Source organism: Oreochromis aureus, linkage group 22 (genome assembly GCF_013358895.1).
Source record: "Oreochromis aureus strain Israel breed Guangdong linkage group 22, ZZ_aureus, whole genome shotgun sequence".
In the NCBI taxonomy this organism is placed as follows: domain Eukaryota; kingdom Metazoa; phylum Chordata; class Actinopteri; order Cichliformes; family Cichlidae; genus Oreochromis; species Oreochromis aureus.
The window spans coordinates 18,077,008-18,095,183 of NC_052962.1; the positions used below are offsets into that span (position 1 = coordinate 18,077,008).

The following is an 18,176-nucleotide window of genomic DNA, read 5'->3' on the forward strand; positions in this document are numbered from 1 at the left end:
TCACAAATCGAACAATGGTTTTGCAGATCACATGGATATATTTATTTACAAATTTATGTTTGTCTTTCACCTGTGATTGTAAACCTTTACAAAGCAGTTTGTGGAAATAATATAAACTGGTAGGCCCATTTAGTAAAAACAAAATCTCTCGGCGTGTGTTTAAAATCATAATAAAGTGAAAATGTCTCAGTTTAGTGTTTGTTTTTAATTTGAATCTAGAAGTTGCCAAATTAATAAAGTTAAATAGTTAAAAGAACTAAATTTGCCTTCCAACTCAATCAAAATTTTGACAGTAACTCGAAATTTGCTTTTAATCATATAATTTTATATAAGTATATAAGAAAAGACATCACAGTGTGACGACGTGACGGTGTAAGTGTCCAAGCACACACATAATCAGAGACATGTTCGAAAAAAAGATATCTGATCTTTATTACAACAACATGACAGGGGAATCTCATCATGAAGCTTACATTCATTTCAGACACCATCCTTCCACAGTCCTCTGATATATTTTTTTCCCCTGTTATGGATACCATATTGCCCTGCCCTCCCAAAAGGATGAAAATTGTATACATGTTAACTAGATATAGAAATCTTTGTGATGCACAGATATATTCGAGTTAAATTAAAACAAACAAAAGAGACAATCCATACAAAATTGCCATACAAAATATCAGACAAATAAAGCGCATTCCTGACCATCCCTCAAAGTTTCATAGCACAGTTTTAAAGGTAATTATTTGAATACAGTCATTCATTTGACCAGTTTAAAGGCACACGTTGGCGATAAGGTGGAAAGCAGGAGACAGGCGTGACTCTGATATCAGTTCAGCAGCTCTTTTTATCAGGAAGAGATAAAAACTGATCTCTGTTCAGTTAACACAGAACCTAGTACACAATGTACATAATCTATTCAGTGACCGCACGAGGTTCATTTTCGACTGCTTTTGGAGACTGTTTAAAGCAATGCGTGATAATCACCTGTTGCACCTGCGGTTCTTACCCTTACAACATATTTATCTCAGGCGAAAAGTAAAATCTAGCTCCTCAAAAAAAGAGAAATCAAAGGACCTGAACGTATATGGCAGCTGAACAGATCATGTATCCACTCGACTCCCCCACCCCCCCAACCCCAACACAGCCATCTACATCTTCTTTCAGTTCCTTGTTGTCATGGTTACACAGTGAAGCAACATTACTGCAAGGCCTGACCAGAAGAGCTCCGACTCGTCAACACGCCTAACTGATCTGTCCTGAACAGACTGCAGTGAACAAAGACAGAAGAGGGGAAACTGTCTTTAAACAGTTACAACAAAGTAATAATATGGATTTTTTTTATATGTGTGTGTGCATGTGTGTGTCCTGTATGGTACATGCACGTCAAATACCCTGAGAGCATGAGTATGAGTACTACAGCGTGCCCGTCAGTGTATTTGTATGCACGTGTCCGCGTCTGTCCGCGTCCATTTATTGCTGTCACGCCTGCCCTACACGTGTGCCGGTCACAGGTTTTCTCCGGGCTGGTACTGTGGCTCTGTGGCGGTGAAGTAATCCTCCAGGAAGGACTGCAGGTACTCAAAGGTATGCCTCTCATCAGGCTCCCGCCTCCAGCACTGCACCATCAGTTCATGGAGCGAGGTGGGGCAGCCCGGGGCACAAGGCATCCGGTAGCCCCGCTCCACCTGCTCCAGCACTTCGCGGTTGTTCATTCCTAAAAAGAGACATAGGCGGAGAGGGGGAATGTTGGCGTTTGAGAGGGAGACAAAAGGGCCATTTAAAAATGGATTTTAAAGAAAATGAAGATCTGACCACTTTCAGTACTGTAATTTATAAATGGCGCATAAACATCTGGAATTCTTTACATAGTAGATGTGAATGGTCTCAAAGTGAAACAGGTCTGTACATCAGGGGTTTTTTCTGTATATTTTGGAAAACTGTATAATCCCCAGCATTTCAGGTCTTTTATAGCCCTCTGAATTTGAACCATGAAACGTGCCAAAACAATCTTTGTGGTCCCCCGGCAACTTCAGCTTTTTCATCAACGCAAAATTCAGTTTAAAGGCACACAGATGGGCATCCAGTGAGCATTACAGACGTGTTATTTCAATCAGGAATGGTTTTAAATTTTTACGAGTGGAGTCACAGAACTTTATGATCCCCTCACATTACTGCTCTTCAATTAGTCTCAAATTATTCTTTTTGACAGCCCTCTACAAGAGGTTTGTAATCACAGCGAGACTGGCAATAATTTTCTGGTTTCTCTCTTTTTTTCTTTCTTGTTAAAAAAAATATAAATGTTTTGTCCGTTTGGTTTTTCCATGTGCTACATACAGTACCAGGGAAGCACATGCGTTTCATGTTAGTTTACACAGGAGGTTAGCAGGTTCCTCAGAGATATATTCTCCATTCATCCGCTGTGATTAGGTTTCTTTGAGAGATTTTGCAACTGCTTTTCCAGATGGTCGATAGTGTATAAAAAATTTTAAGAATGTAGATAAAAAATAATCCCTGGGAATTTCACTGTGGATAAGGAAAAACCTGTTGCTGCATGTGAATTAAGATACGGAGCAGTACCTGGATATGGCACACGTCCCTTAGTGATGAGTTCGGTTAGTAGGATGCCAAAGCTCCAGACATCTGACTTGATAGTAAAGCGTCCATATAGCGCAGCTTCTGGAGCCGTCCACTTGATGGGGAACTTCGCCCCTGAAACCATGGCAACACAGTGGAGATGCATAATCATATAATTAGGATAGGTTGTGTATAAAAATATAGACATGGAGGCAGAAGGAAACTGTTAATCACAGCATTGTGCGAGCGTGGCTCTTTTCCTCAGGCGCACACAGTTAATGTGACATCGTGTTACCTTGTCTGGCTGTGTACTCGTTGTCCTCGATGAGTCTAGCCAGGCCGAAGTCGGCGATCTTGCACACCAGGTTGTCTCCAACGAGGATGTTGGCTGCTCGCAGGTCACGATGGATGTAGTTCATCCTTTCGATGTATGCCATTCCAGCTGCAATCTGCACACCCACACAGACGACAGGTGCTCAGACCTGTGGTCGATTATAAGCTGTTTTCTTTCTTTTTTCCAGTGTGCCTGACTTTAACTCACCTGTGCAGCCATGTCGACCAGCTGAGGCAGCTTCAAACTCTGCCCCTCTCCATCTTTCAAGAAGTCCAGCAAACTTCCTGAAGTAAAAAAAGTTATAGGTGAGGTACAGGTGGGATCATGACAGACTCTTATATATACTGCGGTCCACCAGCTATGTGCATATTTCCTTTGCATAACGTTTTTGATGTCTTTTCAGCTTTTAGTAAATTCTGAAGCAATATTTAACCTGCTATCTCCACAGGAAAGTCTCAGAACACGCCCAGAAAAATACAGAGAATCTGGTTTTGGTAGGGATTCAGCGTTTTGTTTAGCGGGGAATCATGGGGGGGGGGCCTTAACTCTGACCTTCCACTTCACACAGTGCCACCTTAAGTCACCATCCCTTCTGCCAATTCATTATTGTGTGGCGTGAAAGCCTTCGCTGGTGACTGCTTAGGTTTTTGTTCTCGGTAGTTTGTTTGATGCCGAGCAAGCAGGATATCTGAAAAATGTCCTTTTGAAAGATGGATGAAAGTTAGAGTGGCAGCCAATTAAAAATAATTATTAGTGCAGGTCTGGAAGTGTGGTCTACTTATTTATTTATTTATTTACTAGAAAGATTTCATTACAAGATAGGGAGTTTCTGAGAACCAGCTTTAATTTCCCAAGAACTACTGCACTTAATTAAAGAAATCTACCCATTATTATTTGTTTATACGTTTATCCTGGTAATATGTGTTTATTATTTTGCTCTGTAGGTGTATTATGATGACAAATTCAGAGGTTTGTCACCTCATTTAGGGAAGTAAAAGCCAGTCCAATTTATGGGGCGTTCAAATGATCATTGAGGCTTCTACCTGCTGTAAGGGCAGCGTTTCATATCTACAGTGTGTCAACCTCGTGTGGCGGTTTTACTTTTCCTGATACCTTGGCTCATGAACTCAGTGATAATGTAAATGGGCTCCTCAGACACAACGGCGTAGAGCTGCACCAGCTTGTCATGACGGAGTCTCTTCATGATCTGAGCCTCCTCCAAGAAGGCCTCGGGGGACATGGTTCCTGGCTTCAGAGTCTTCACCGCTACCTTGGTGGTGCCATTCCACATGCCTGGCATACAGAAAAGCGTGTGTTAGCACACACCCCAGAACCTGGACGAATGCACCTGTCTTTATGTCAGTGTGACACAGGGATGGGTGCATATACTATACATCCACTGTACCAAACAAATATGACAACACAAACACCAACACATACAGATGTAGATATCTGCTTGATATAAATATCTGTATGTGGGACAACAGGTACACAACATGCAGGCTATTTTTGTTGTTGTTGTTGTTTCGTTGCATGCATATGACAGTTATTTCACAGAGCATGCATGATGTGTGAGAGAGATGAAGAGGGGGGGGGGGGTGTTCTGGTCTTACATCAAAACCAGCAGCACTTGAGCTACATGGACAGACAGAGCTCGGCCGGGCCTCAGGGAGAAACTCTGCACGGCTCAGAAAGCCAAAACACTGGGATTTGACAGAAATTGTCCATAAGTGTAAATGCAAAAACATCTTTTTGGCAATGCCAGGTAATTTAACTGGAATAAACATACTATCTCACATACACTGACATAAATAGCCATCAACAGGGCAGACAATGAGTGCTACCAACAATGTTTGCCACAGGACAGCAGCAGACACTACACAGGACAATGACAGACAGCTTTCCCTCTGTGCCTCTAGAGGGTGTCAGAGGTTGGCGGCGTCGGTCTCACCCATCCACACGTCCCCAAAGCAGCCCTGCCCCAGCTTCCGTTGCAGGGACAGCGTGTCCCTCGGTACCTCCCAGGCATCCCGCCCGAGACCCATGGTGAGCGGGGTGGAGTTGGGACAGGCCTTTGTCAGGTAATAACACAGCCCGTCATTAGACCCTAAGGAAGGAAGGAAGAGGAGGAGGTAGGTGGCAAGAGGGTGGAGATGGTTGGGTGGGGTTAAGAATGGATGAAGAAAAATGGGGTGAAGTGGTGGGTGGAAAGATAGAAGGGTGAGGGTGGGGGAGGTGACAAAGAGGTGAAGTGAGATGATGAAACATGCACATGCAGTCACAGAGGACGAGGGGAACAACTTTGCACACCTGGATGTAAAACACACTTTTTGAAATTATTATTAAGTATTTGCCTCAGAAAATGTAAAAACTGGTGCAGACTACATCTGACAATGATGTGTGCGCTCCTACGTCTGTGTGGTCTGATCCTCAGGTGTATTTGTTGAAGATACAGGAAGAGAGCAAGAAACACAGATCACAGGGCTTTACCGTGTTTGTTCCTCACACCAGAAGTGTTTACTGATGTTCTTCGAACTCAACAAATGCTTACGTGTTATATGTGACTGCTGCAGTTTTAATGTGTTTTCATTCTGGTGTGCGTCTGTTGTTATCTCGCCTCCTCTCCCCCCACACGCATCCACTCCCCTTTGGCCCTACCCATCCAGACTTCTCCGAACTGGCCGTTGCCCAGTTTCTTAATCAGCTGGAGAGATTCGCGGGGAATCTCCCACATATCCTTGGTCTTCACTGATAAGTCGGCCAGCTTAGGCATGCCCCGCTTACAGCTGCCAATCAAACGGCAGCACAGTCCCGCTGCTCTCTCTGAGAGCGAGAGGGAGAGACAAACAGGCAGGCAAAAAAAAAAAAAGGAAACAGGAGGAAAAGAAAACAGCAGGTGCAGAGATAAAGGAAGAACAAGACAGGTTGCTTATGCGCTTATGCAATTGACAAGTTAACCGAAAACTAAAGGCGCAAGGAGAAATTCAGCACAACAGACATAAACAGACACTCTGAACAGCAGCAGTATGTGTAGATACAAAAAGGCAAAACAGGGACACTTGAGTTATGCTGATAAAACTGTCAGGTGGCTTCTGATCATCACAAACTGCAAAAAAAAAATCACTAGCAGCCACTAGGGGGCAGATTTATACTGACAGAGGAAGTACAGGGTGTGAGCCCTTCTTGTTACACAAACTCTAAATAAAGCTTAAAAAGTCTCCAGTGATCAGTGGTTAAGGCACTCAGATACCTTTAACAAAGTAAATATGATTAACTATGTCTCACAAACACATCATTACAAGTTTCCTAACTGTGAGGCAAATCACATTAAAATGTATCAAAATGTATTTTAAACATAGTACGTCATTTTTATGAAACACCAAAATGTAAACTCCATTTTAATGTTGCGGCTGTTGAGGTTTACCTCAGTTTGATAACTTGAAAACTTAAAAGCTTATTATCCATCATTAAATTTGATTCAAAACATGAATCTGCAGCGTAAAGCAACTTAAGATGACACTTAAACACAGCGTGGGAGTATAAAGCCGCAAAAAAATGGAGGCACCACAGTGCTGCACGTGTGCAGTACTTGGGTTACTGCACCTACTTTCTGCACCACTCAAATGCTCTAATTATGAGCAACGCGAACAGAATAAATGTTGCTGATGCAGGTTTAAAGCCGAAGAGGCAGAAGCAAAAGAAAGCTTTCACACTCCGAAGGAGAGGCAGAAAGGAGCGCACATTTCCTGCATTTCTGTTACCTTGGTAGTGCACGACCAGCTGCTGCACGGTATCAAACTGTGATCTGGTGGTGATGTAGTAGCCGCCATTGTCTAGCTTACGAATCTTGTAATGCTTCACATGGTCTCCCTTGTTGTCGTCCCAGTCACGGATGGAAAGAGAGTAAGCACCTGCAGAGAGGCGGGAGAAGGGAGAGGATTCAAATCTGTGTGTGTGTGTGTGTGTGTGTATGCGTGCGTGTGTGTGCGCGCATGTGTAGCCATCTCACCCTTGGTGGTCTCGCTCTCTCGAATGAGGAAAGTTCCCCTTGGGTTGCCGTGACCCAGCAGCTGTCTCTCCGCATCCTTCCTTCCCATCTTCCCAAAATACCACCTGTCACCATGACAACATCACACAGGTCACCCACAGAAAATGGCAAACCCTCGCTTGACCTCTGCCTTCAGACTACATGTCAATCACGCAGCATAATCGCTTGCTTCAAACAGGGCATGTGCTACTGCTTGTGAACTCACTCCTCGGCTTGTATGGAGTCCACTGGAGCTACGTAGTTGGAGGGGATGTAACCCGAATGTCCGGTGTCCAGAGAGCGAGCTTCCCACCAGTCGCCCTCTCTACAAAAGACACACACGCACATGTAAAATTCATTGTTTGCAAAAAACCCGTGCTCAAGAGTTTTCGGTTACTGAGCAATGTCACTGTTTTTGAAAGAAAGATCTGTAGCTTTTATGCAAAATAACATGAAAATAAACAGAAATAAATGGCAGTTAGTAAGAAACCCACTACAGAAACCTTAATTCTAATTATGTTGTGCTGGTGAAAGAACCTATATAACCTAGGTAGCTGTGTGTCTAAAACAGCAACCTTTGTGGGTTCAATTCAGTTGCCATATGTATATATAACCCATAGAAAAAAACCAGTCTCAGAGTGCAATGCTGAGAAACAAAGGCGATTCCAAGCAGGAAAACACCAAAAATTCAAGTTTTTTTATACCCCAGTGTGTACGACTGGCTCTACAGAACACCACAATCTGGCTCTTACAGGTACTGTGTAATTATACTGCCAGCCAAGATCATACGAGGCATCGTTTTCTCAAACTAGAGACCCTGACGTACGTTACTTCTTGTTCAGTTATGCGCTGCAGTCTCACATTTCTTTCATTTGTTAACACTCTGGTCAAAGGTAGTTTGCCCTGTTCTTTGAAGGAAGCAGTGTGTCACACATCATTGAATTTTTTTTTCCTCTTAGATCAACATAACAGAAATGTGTCAGAAAGAAACTTCCCTTTGTGATAGTAATCAAACAAACGACCGCTGAAGCGGATTAGCATTTCTGTTTATTTTGGGCTGTGCTAAAAGTACCGAAACAGGCTTTTTAACACAAGCACAAACACTTGAACACAGAAGTGGTGGCGAAGTAGGTTCAAAAACAGATATTAATTTATGAATAGTGACTCTATTAATCATTTATTGTCATTTAAAACATTTTTCATCAATGTTACTTTTGAAAAAAAAATTACATTTCTAAATTACCCCAAACTTTTGAGTTGTAGTGAATGCCTGCTGGGAGCAGCTGTGGTTATGTTTGATGAAGTGAAAAATGCAAATAACCTCTTGAGGGAAGATAAATTAGGCTTTTTTAGCAAACCAAATGATCTTCATGTAACTAAAAGTAAAACTAAAAGCTTAGATCGGAAAGGAGATTAGCAGCTTAGGTGTGAAGTTGGAGTAAAAGAAACTCCAAAAGCCTCCCGTCTGAATGTAAATCATCATATAAATGGGATTCGGGATTTCTGAGCAGGGCAGAGTGTTTTGTTTTTTTTCCAGAACAAAAGCTTGTCAGCATTGCCAGCAGCAGCTGAGACCTCTGGCAGTTCACGGTGTTAATGGGTGGCATTTAATTGCAGCCTGTGGTATTTAATGTATGCAAACAAAATTAATTACCTCTCAGAAGTCCTTAGTGATTTAATTTAACGCCTTTAACACAGATCACATTAACATTGTTTCATGAGCTCCTGACACAGATTGTCGTGTTTCTTAATGATGGAGATGTATTTATGTGAAAAAAAAAAGAATGTATACTCACGTGTTGTTAATAATTTGGAATTTTTCTCCTTTCTGGAAAGTGAGGTCGTCCTCAGTGCGGGCGTCATAGTCGTACAGCGCTATAAAGAGAGTTACTCCACCACCTGCGCATGTGTTCAAACAAAAAAGCGCACACAAGAAGAGAATGACTGGCCGGTATCGCCAAGGTCTTTTGAATATGTCAGTGCAGACATGGACTGAGAAACAGCAGGAGGCCTGATATGATGTTAATTGTTAAGAGGGACTGCAAATTCATCTTTCTCACAAACACACACACACACACACACAGGCGCAGCTCTACCTGTTATGGCTCCTGATCGCGGGTTGATTTTGGTGTTGGGGAATGCGCTGTTGGACAAGAAGCCCTTGTTGAAGTCCGGGATGGTCTGAGTCGGGTCGGGACAGTATCGGCCCTGATTCAAGGCCACGGAGCTCCCACCTGCGTTGCTAGGAGACAGATCCGCTATGTCTGCTGCTGCTGCTTCTTTGGCAGACTTCTTCTGCTTGCAACAGGCACACCCCATGATAACCAGCACGGAGACGGCGTCTGTGAAAGCAAGCAGCGTTACAATAACAAGACAACTTTTTTTTTCTTTTTTCGAATGCGAGAAGTCAAAATCTTCTTTTTTCAATTTTTTTTTTCATTATTTTTCATTTCTTTTTAAAAATTCTTGCAAATGTATTTCAAATTCATTATTAATTAAATAATTAAACTAGCGTATTGATACTTGTCACACTATGTTATACATTAAATTAAACCCAAGTTATTTACTTTGTGAATATGTGAAAGAGAAAACGTTTGCTAAGGCTGGACCAGAGTTTTGCGTTTTGAGGGCAGATGTCCTGGGAAGTGGGCACTGCAGACTCTCGCTGCCTTTAGGAGGACTGGGACCTTAACTGTGAAAGTGTTTGATCCGCTCAGAATATTCAACATTTCGCTTTTTTGTTGTTGGTAAAGTTTGCTAAAGCTTGGCTGTTAAAGGATACTGATTTTTATGGAATAAAAAAAATTCAGATACAGCAGATTATAAAGTCAACTGAATGAGTGCCAAAACATTTTTATCCCACTGACAATCCTACATCTAGATGAACCGACTCAACGTTCTTGGATTTGCTTTACATAGATGACTGGGCGTGCATCGAGACAGCTTATACGGTTTAAGCAAGAACATCCAAGAGGTGCGATCCTAAATTTCCCAAACGGTGCCCATAAAAAGCAAAAACTCTACCCAATCTAAAATGTGGCTCATCTCCTCTTCAGAGTCTACTCATGCACCTCTACATGCTCTTACACTCAAAATGCTTGTCCTGACCTCTTTACGGTGACGCTATATTAAAAAGGGGAAAACCTGGGGTTATATTTACTGCCTTTGCACTACTTAACACTTTACACCGCTAGATTTCATAGCACCATCTTCTCAGCTGTGCTTACGCTGATGCATGCACTGCAGGCAGCGCTAATAACGATGATAACGTTGAAGCTAGCGCCGCCATATTGGTATATGACGCGTACCACAAGCATCTACTTTCTTGTTGCATTACACGACTGTCAGTGCACGTCGGATAGACACGCGTGTCTCTGTGACAAATTTGCACACAAAACCCGTTTAAACTTTCACCAATCTCTAATACCAGCGATACGTTGAAAAGCCTTCAAAGAGACAGACCACATTTAAGTCCGCCTACATAATTTCCACAATCTTTTTATACAAGCTAAGACTTCAAACACAAATCAGTAGAAAGTGAAACCAACACAAATCGACATACAGGGGGTTAAAAAAAAACTATGGAGAACTGTAAAGAGAGAAGTAAAAAACTTTAAATATAAAACTTAACTTCCCTGAACAAGGAAGAGGAGGAAGAAAGCAAAGAAGGGGTGGAGGTAGGGCGGGAAGGAGAAGTTAACTTATTCTCACCTGATGTCTTCCTCTGTCAGATCATCTGTCAATCACCATCGCCGCTGGAAAAAAAAAAGAGGGAAAAGGTGAGTGACAAGGGCTGGAATGAGAAAGCGGGGCAAAGGGAGGATGAGTGGCAGAGAAGCGGAAAGGGAAAAGGTGGTGGAGAATGTGAGAGAAAGGCTCGAGAGCGGTAAAGCATGAATAAAGAGATGTGTGAAGGCAGAAGTGAGGAGGCAGAGAGGTTAGAGAAAGAAGAGTCAGAGACAGCTCGAGATAAGGATAGACAGAGAGAGATGTGAGGTTAGCCACTTCCCTTTTTGCTTGTTTCAAGAGAGGGTATTCAGCCATTCTCTCTGGTCAACAGCTGTGAGTGTGAGTTTATGCATGCGCATTAACACGCCTGCTTTCTGTGTTCGAGCATGTGATGAAATAAGCCTGTAAATTGTCAGGATTACAGCAGAGTAACTGACACAAAGTGACCGTCTGTAACAGTGCGAAATGCCTTTGTGTTGATAAGCACGTATGTATGCAACCTTGACTTCCAGTTTCCAGCTAACTGTCAGGCGTTGCCAAAGCTAAAACTATCATCGAAAGGAATGTAAACGTGAAAAATTAGGTTGTTTCCAAGATCATTTCTTCATGAAAACCTAAATGCACCACTCAACAGTTTATTAGTTTTGCTTAGCTTGGTTCAAAATTTGGGAAACGTGCTTATTCCCTTTTTAGAGAGTAAGCGGAAATTATCGAGAGGTCATCATTTTTTCCAAATATGAAGCCTCTGCCGAATTGAAGAGGTAGTGGAGGTCAATGAACAAAGAACACATTAAATGCCACAAAATAACTAAAAGAAGAAAAAAAAACTGTCCCTGATTCAGTTTCTTTTTGGGGTGGCGGCTCAGGACGTAGAACAAGTCACCTCCTAATCAGAGAGGGTTGGTGGTTCCATCCCCGGCTGTTCTAGTCTGCTCAACTTTGAGATTCTCCCGATGTGAATATTAGATAGAAAGCGCGCAGGAAAACGTGCTTGTAAGACTGTGTGTGAGTGAGACGTGTTGTGTGGAGCAGAAAACCATTTCATTTACACTGAGCTGGACAGTTTTAGCTTTTGGACTGTATGTCATAAAGAAACAGTCTGGCTTTTCATGTTCTTGTTTTCTCTTTACACGTCAACCAGAAGAAAATGGCCACCATCACATCCTGGTCATAGTTTTTTCTCCCTGTTCTCAATAAAAGCGCACTAATAAGACAGTTTTCTCTCTATAATGTCATATAATACAAAGTCCCTTCTGTTTGTTTTACCCTTCTTGGTTATTATGAGGTGGTCAAAAGATTAAACAGTGGTGCCCAAAGTTGCCTTCAAAAGACTATGAAATAATTCACATCAACTTGCTTTCTCTGAGAGCTGTTGTAGGCCTCTTCATTAGTTTCAGCTAGGTGTAGCTATCAGACTGATAACTGCGTACACAATGGCCACGGGATCCAAACTGGCAACCTTTCAAGACAAAACCTCCAGGCTACAGCCACCCCACCTACTGAGGAATGTGGGGGAAGTCACACAAAGGAAGAACAATACAAGTTATAGCAGCAGCAGCAAAAAAAAAAAAAGGTGATTTACTTTCATTATAGAAAACACACCAGAGGTCCAAGTGAGCAGCGACAAGTTTGTCCCAGCAAAAGCTGTTCTAACCTACATCGAGACGACCGCGCTCGAAGCGAAAACGCACATGTGTGCACAATCCTGCACGCACACACAAACACTTATTCCCTATCAGGTTGGCCATCATGAGAGCTGCAGGAAGTTAGCCCTGTTTGAGTTTCCTGTCCACCCCTGTGATCGCTCCCCCCTTTTCCTGGAAACTGAGGACAGAGTCCACACACACACACACACAAACACCCACCCACCCCCAGAGCACACACCCACACTTTCCTCTGTGTTGCTGCTGTTGTCTACTCCATGCCCACACCCCTCCGACAGCAGTCGTTCATTCTTATTCCCTTCATCCTCCCTTCAGCTTCTCCTTTCTTTGTGACAGTCCACAGAAAGTAGAAGTGACAGAGGATGCAAAAGGAGCCTTCTCCCTTTCATCTTTATCTCCATTTCGCCCTCTCCCTCACCTCATCTTCTTCTGCATGTCTAAGACTGACAGATGACCACAGGTTGAACTGATACAATAACAGATATGTTTTCACATACTGGAAGTGTTTGCAGGGCGGCTGCAAAACCCATTGTTCTCAACTAGATAATAAATCTCTCATCCGCCATCTTCTCTGCACATAGAATAACATCTGATTATTAACAGGACCGTACATCTTTACACCTTAATTTAAAAAAACAAAAACAAAAAAAGGACACATGCACACACTTGTGGAGGTCACACAGCACAAAGCACAGCCTAGAGTGAGGTGCAAGGCACGCAAGTGTGCTCCTACATACCAGTAAGTGACACAGTCAAGATACAGATTTAAACGCAAACCCATATGCGAGTATTTCCTCCTCGTTGTTGTTTTTTTTTTTTTTTGCCTTGTGATAACATTCAGGGTTTTGGTTTCGGTCTGCTATTAGGTAGATGAAGGTACTAGAGCAGACTATGAGTGTGGGTGTTTGGTGGTATTGGCAATGAGTGGTGAGGTGGGGGTTGCACAGTCAAACTGATACCCTGCATATATGTTGTGACTTGTGTAAAAAGAAGCAGAAAGTGCGCTAAACACCAGCATGCGTAATGATCCAGCAAACAATCCAGTTCCTCTTTACACCATAATGAAAATGAGACAGCAGACGCAAGAAACAGCTGTAAAATGAACGGCTTTCAGTTTTTAAAAGATGTGTGTCAAGATTATTATCAGTAGGTCACTCATATGTGCACACACGAAACCTTTCACCTTATGCTCAACAAAATGCCACACTCTGATATCACATAACACATCAGATTTGACCATCCTGTAAGTGCACTTACTCTTTGCATCTTCTTTTTAAAAAACGCAGGTGTCAAAACTAAACTTCTGACTGGGTGCTGCACGTCAACGCGGATTTTTTTTAATAGCAGCTGACAAACATACAGAAGACACTATAATAAAACTCTGTGAAAGAGAAGCTGCTTCCTCTGGTGGGGAGAAGTGCGGTGTTGGTTTGTGATACGTTCGTCTACAACAGCGGGGCGTTTTAAACCATGCGCTAATCGCTGATATTTGTTTCAGATATTAAAATGCTGGAGTTCTTTTCGCAGACTTCATGTGCTACTTCGCCCAAACACCCACATTTCCCCCCTCGATGGCTGGAACGGTACAGTTTCCTTACGCATGGTTTTCACTTGATGTCATTGCCGGACACACTTTCGTTTAAAAAAAAAAAGAAGAAAAAAAGTCCACAATAAAAATTTTTTTAAAAAAACAACAAGAAGAGGAAGCCCTGATGACTTTTTAATGCCAGCTCTAACTGCAGTGAGCACTGCTGATTAAATTTCATTTATCTCCATTGTCTCAGACAGGAGACATAAATCTTGGAAATAGGACTTCAAAACCTGGGTACCTGCATTTCTGGGTTTTGCTTTTGTTGTTTTAGGTTAAACTAACCTTCAGGTAAACAGAGTGGGAGAAACCAGACTGTAAAATATCCTGCATTCGACATTTTACGATGTAAAAGACGTCAATGGCATCTTTTTAGAAATTCTTGCAAATGTATTCAAATTACAGCTTTCAGTCCTCAGGGTAAGTCTCTCCAGGCTCTTCCTGGGAGACCTCTGCACGCAGAGTGAGCTGCATCCACAAACCGACATCTTCACCTTTCTCTGCAGATGTTCAGCGGGTTTAGGTCTGAGCTAAGCTCGACCAACCAAGGACAGAGACAGATGCCTGTATTAGCATTCTTTATTGCCACTACTGAGCAGGTATACTCAGCTCTCAGCATAATGTGGTGTAATAAATCTTCTGAGTGTCTTATTTTATTTTAAGAGGCCTTGCTTAAATCAAATAAAATGCTCTTACTTGTCCATTATATTCCATTCAGCTTCGTGCTAGTCAAAATCTGTGTGGCTCCACAGACCTGCGTGCTACACAAACATCCGTCATGATGCCACAAACTAAAGAAAAAGGGGTATTTCCACTATTTTGTGAGACATACAGGAGTGTTACATAAAACTTATTTAACATTACCAGCACTTACTTGATGATGCCATGCCTTATTGCCTCTTGCAGTGCCACTCCAGCACTTGCCTCAACTGTGTGCTTCAGATCGTCACCTCACTGAAAGGTGTGGTCCAGTCTCATGGTGTTTCTCCACTGACCTCTATGCATTTGGCTACGTTCAATCTTCCCTCAATTCTGTTTCCCTGTTCCTGCCTCTGAAAATAAACCACCGCGCTTCACCGATGGGATGAGATTAGCCACGCTATGAGCAATGCATGGTATTTGCCAAATACGGTGGTTGGAGTTCTTTCCCAAAAGTTACTTTTTCTTTTTTTTTTTTTCTCTCTCTGTCTTTTTTTTTCTCAAACTAGTGAATTTTCTTTGTCTGCGTGACAGACGGGTAAAAGAAAAGATGCGTAGGCATCTAAAAATACATGCAGCAAAACAAATACCAAAGGTGACAGACTGAGCACTCTGTACACTTTATGTGCAAAATGCCTCTTCTTTGAGATTAAGTTACGAAAGTTAAACTGAGTATCAGTGGATATAATGTAGTCAAAGCAAAAGCACCTGAAAAAACTAAGTCACACTTCATTGACTACAGTCACCTTTACTTCTGATAAATGGAGATCTGCTGTGTGTTCACTCGGAACAATTAAAGGAAGCAAATAAAACCACATTCATTGCATTCTTAAAGAATCACAATAACATCACCCTCCACCACCATCGTCACTCTCACAAACATCTAAAATCTGGAGGACACACCCTTTCCTGAACAGTGGACTGTAGATAAGCCGACCCCGCGGGAAAACTGACTGCAGCAACACACACACACACACACACACACACACACACACACACACACACACACACACACAGTTTCGTATTCTTACACCAATTCTGCACCAATCTTAGACTCCCTCCACCCTTCTTCTCCCTCATCTCTCTTTCCTTACCTTCCTTGCACTTCACCTCTCTCTCTCCCTCTCTCTCTCTCTCCCCCACTGACTCTCTCACCCATGGGCAGGAAACTCCACAGGATGCAGAGTGTGAGTGGGGCAGGAATGATAGGACAATGGGAAACAAGCTGTCACTGAACCCTCACACATACACACACAATAGCACACACACACTCTTAAACACAGGGAGACAGAGCTGGAAGGCAGCAGTGGAAAAGTAAGGTGCCTTGGTTATCGGGATGTCCTGTTTCCACATGATGTCATCATATCCTCCAGATACAGAGGCCCCGAGCTGGCTCGGCTGGAGGCGTATATGAGCGTTTGCGTGTACTGAGCCTGAACACTTTCAGCCTGCTTCTAAGGAAATAGAGCATCACTGTCTGGTCCTTTGGGGTCATCATGAAGACTCTCCCTCGGATGACGGCATGGCTGAAAACGTACAGAAACTTGTGAACTCGACCACACCACCACAGGGGTGCAGGGGTGTGTGACTATCAGGCTGCAGGCCTCATCTTGTATGAGTATCACCTGTCACGGCCCTTCTCCAGTCCTTAAGAAAGCTGTGCGATGTGACTATGTCATTTTCTAACCTTCTCACTAAAAAAACGTATCCACGCCCCTTTCCTTCCTGCCTTGCTCCAAGGCTAAAGACAGGAACTGACCTGGTAAAGAAACAGGAAGTGATGAAGTCCAGCCTTGGACAGCCTAATCCTGTTTCTCCCTGTCCAGCCCCTAAAAAATTTCTGGCCAACTCCCTTGCGGATATTTCGACGTTTTAATTTTAAATCTGTTACCTATCTGTAGCTCATATCAGTGATCGGGGCTGAAAAAAAAGGCATATACCTCCAACAATGAGGCTATGATAAAGCCACAGAAACCTCTTATACCTTTTCCTCAAGGTGGTTTCCTGAAGGCATGTGGCCAATTAGTCACATTTAGTGAAGGAATGTTTAAGGCCTAAATGGTGAACCCTATCCAGGCACATTTTACCATAAATCCAGAGCCTGTATTATTTATTAAGCCGTTATTAAAGAAAAAGAAGAAGCTAAAAGGGCAATAACTAAGGTCTTATATTGGAAATGATCCCATTTGAGAGGACCAACTTCTCTGGTAAATTCCGCTGTTGCAAAAAAAGAAAAAAAAAATTGCACTATTAGCAAGTCTGATTTCTAAATATCACCCTCTGTGACATCTGGCTATCATGAAGAGTGGAAGTAGGCTACTGGTAAACCCACACTTGATTAACTTCTCATAACAAGCAGACAAACTTCCTTTTATTTTAAACAGACACTGACGTTTCTCAATTTTCCCCAAAAGCTCAAAATCAACGACAGCGCCCTGTGACATTAGATAAGTGGAAAATATTCTACTTATTTAGGCTTGCCGCTTTCAGCTCGCATCCTTTTAACTCATTACAGTTGAACTCTGACTCTAGTCAAGCGAATTTACTCACAAATAGGGCTGAGGTTTAAAGAGGGCGCACAGCCCACCTGTTGAATGACCCCGTTTGGTGGTAAAGCACCTGTTTGATTTATTTATTTTCATTTTTTGGTTGTTTTTTTTGTTTTTTTTAAGGCTCAAACACCGTGAGCCAGATGGCCAGATGTGTTACACCGCTCTGATATTTACTTTGGAACAGAGAGCAGAAACTTACCTGACCAAAAGAATTCACTCCGGAGAATCCTCGAGTCGGGGCGCTCGGGGACGGAGGTGGATGAAGCGAAAACGCTGTCCGTGGGAGACTCACAGGGGACGCACAGGAGTGAAAGAGCCGCGCGCTGCTGCTGCTGCCTGAGAGCGAGAGGAAAAGGCGAGTGCGCGCCTCGGCCGGAAGGCTCGGGGAATGAACTTCACGCGCACAGCGAGGTCCACCCCACATAGGAAGAGAACGCGTGCAGCGGACAGTTCAACAGTATCGTTACGCTTAACAGAAACGGCACATAGGAGTGTGTTCTCGGTAACTATGGCGTCAGACTGAGCTTACGGTCACGAGCTCAACTTGGTTAAAGCGGTAAAGAAATGCGCGCGCAATTGAGCTCACGATAAAGCAAACCGACAAGAAAGTTTTAAGTTTTTTGTATTCTCCAAAGAATGCGATAAGAAAGCGATTATAAAACGCTCCGGTTCTTCAACAGTGTATCCTACACACAGCTGGGGGAGTGTTTGCAGTCTCTTCGTGTGGACGATGCGCAGATGCGGTGGTGAGCTTACGCGTTTAGCAAACTCGTGTGAACGACAGGAAGACTGAATAAGATGTGTGACATCCGCGTGCAAGAACGCAGAAGTGCAGCAGATGCTGTGCGGCTGTGGAGTGCGGCGGCTCACTGTGCCGGCTCCTTTCACTCTGTGATCTGCATATTTTAACAGAAAGCGGACAGATGTTACTGGCACACCGTTATAATTAGAGTTGCACAAGAAAAAAAAACTTACCTTCTAAAAGTTTTTTTTAAGCCTCTGTCGCCAT

At 43.0% G+C, this 18,176-nt stretch overlaps 1 protein-coding gene across 3 annotated transcripts; it reads right to left on the reverse strand.

Moving 5' to 3' along the window:
* Window positions 1–405: 405 nt before the first annotated feature.
* yrk (Yes-related kinase) lies at window positions 406–17,954 on the reverse strand. 3 transcript variants are annotated; one of them, XM_039605531.1, is made up of 14 exons: window positions 17,367–17,954; window positions 10,647–10,690; window positions 9,032–9,277; window positions 8,732–8,834; window positions 7,162–7,260; window positions 6,918–7,021; window positions 6,670–6,819; window positions 5,567–5,731; window positions 4,860–5,015; window positions 4,022–4,201; window positions 3,116–3,192; window positions 2,870–3,023; window positions 2,578–2,709; window positions 406–1,714 (listed from the first exon to the last, which is right to left on the reverse strand). In XM_039605531.1, exons 3-14 carry the CDS (start codon window positions 9,252–9,254, stop codon window positions 1,506–1,508), a joined length of 1,752 nt encoding a protein of 583 aa, XP_039461465.1. In that variant the 5' UTR covers window positions 9,255–9,277; window positions 10,647–10,690; window positions 17,367–17,954; the 3' UTR covers window positions 406–1,505. The 3 variants fall into 3 exon arrangements, with proteins under 3 accessions (XP_039461465.1, XP_031585156.1, XP_031585158.1); XM_031729296.2 differs by lacking the exon at window positions 4,860–5,015 and having other exon boundaries at window positions 17,367–17,951; XM_031729298.2 differs by lacking the exon at window positions 5,567–5,731 and having other exon boundaries at window positions 17,367–17,950.
* Between the last annotated feature and the right edge of the window lie 222 nt (window positions 17,955–18,176).

Bases quoted from the DNA above. Each gene is read 5' to 3' on its own strand.
- yrk (XM_039605531.1), bottom strand. From the start codon at position 9,254: ATGGGGTGTGCCTGTTGCAAGCAGAAGAAGTCTGCCAAAGAAGCAGCA. The intron at 7,022-7,161 runs GTGAGTTCACAA...TCATGGTGACAG, and splicing joins GACTCCATACAAGCCGAGGA to GTGGTATTTTGGGAAGATGG. The intron at 3,193-4,021 runs GTATCAGGAAAA...TTTTTACTTCAG, and splicing joins CACTGAGTTCATGAGCCAAG to GAAGTTTGCTGGACTTCTTG.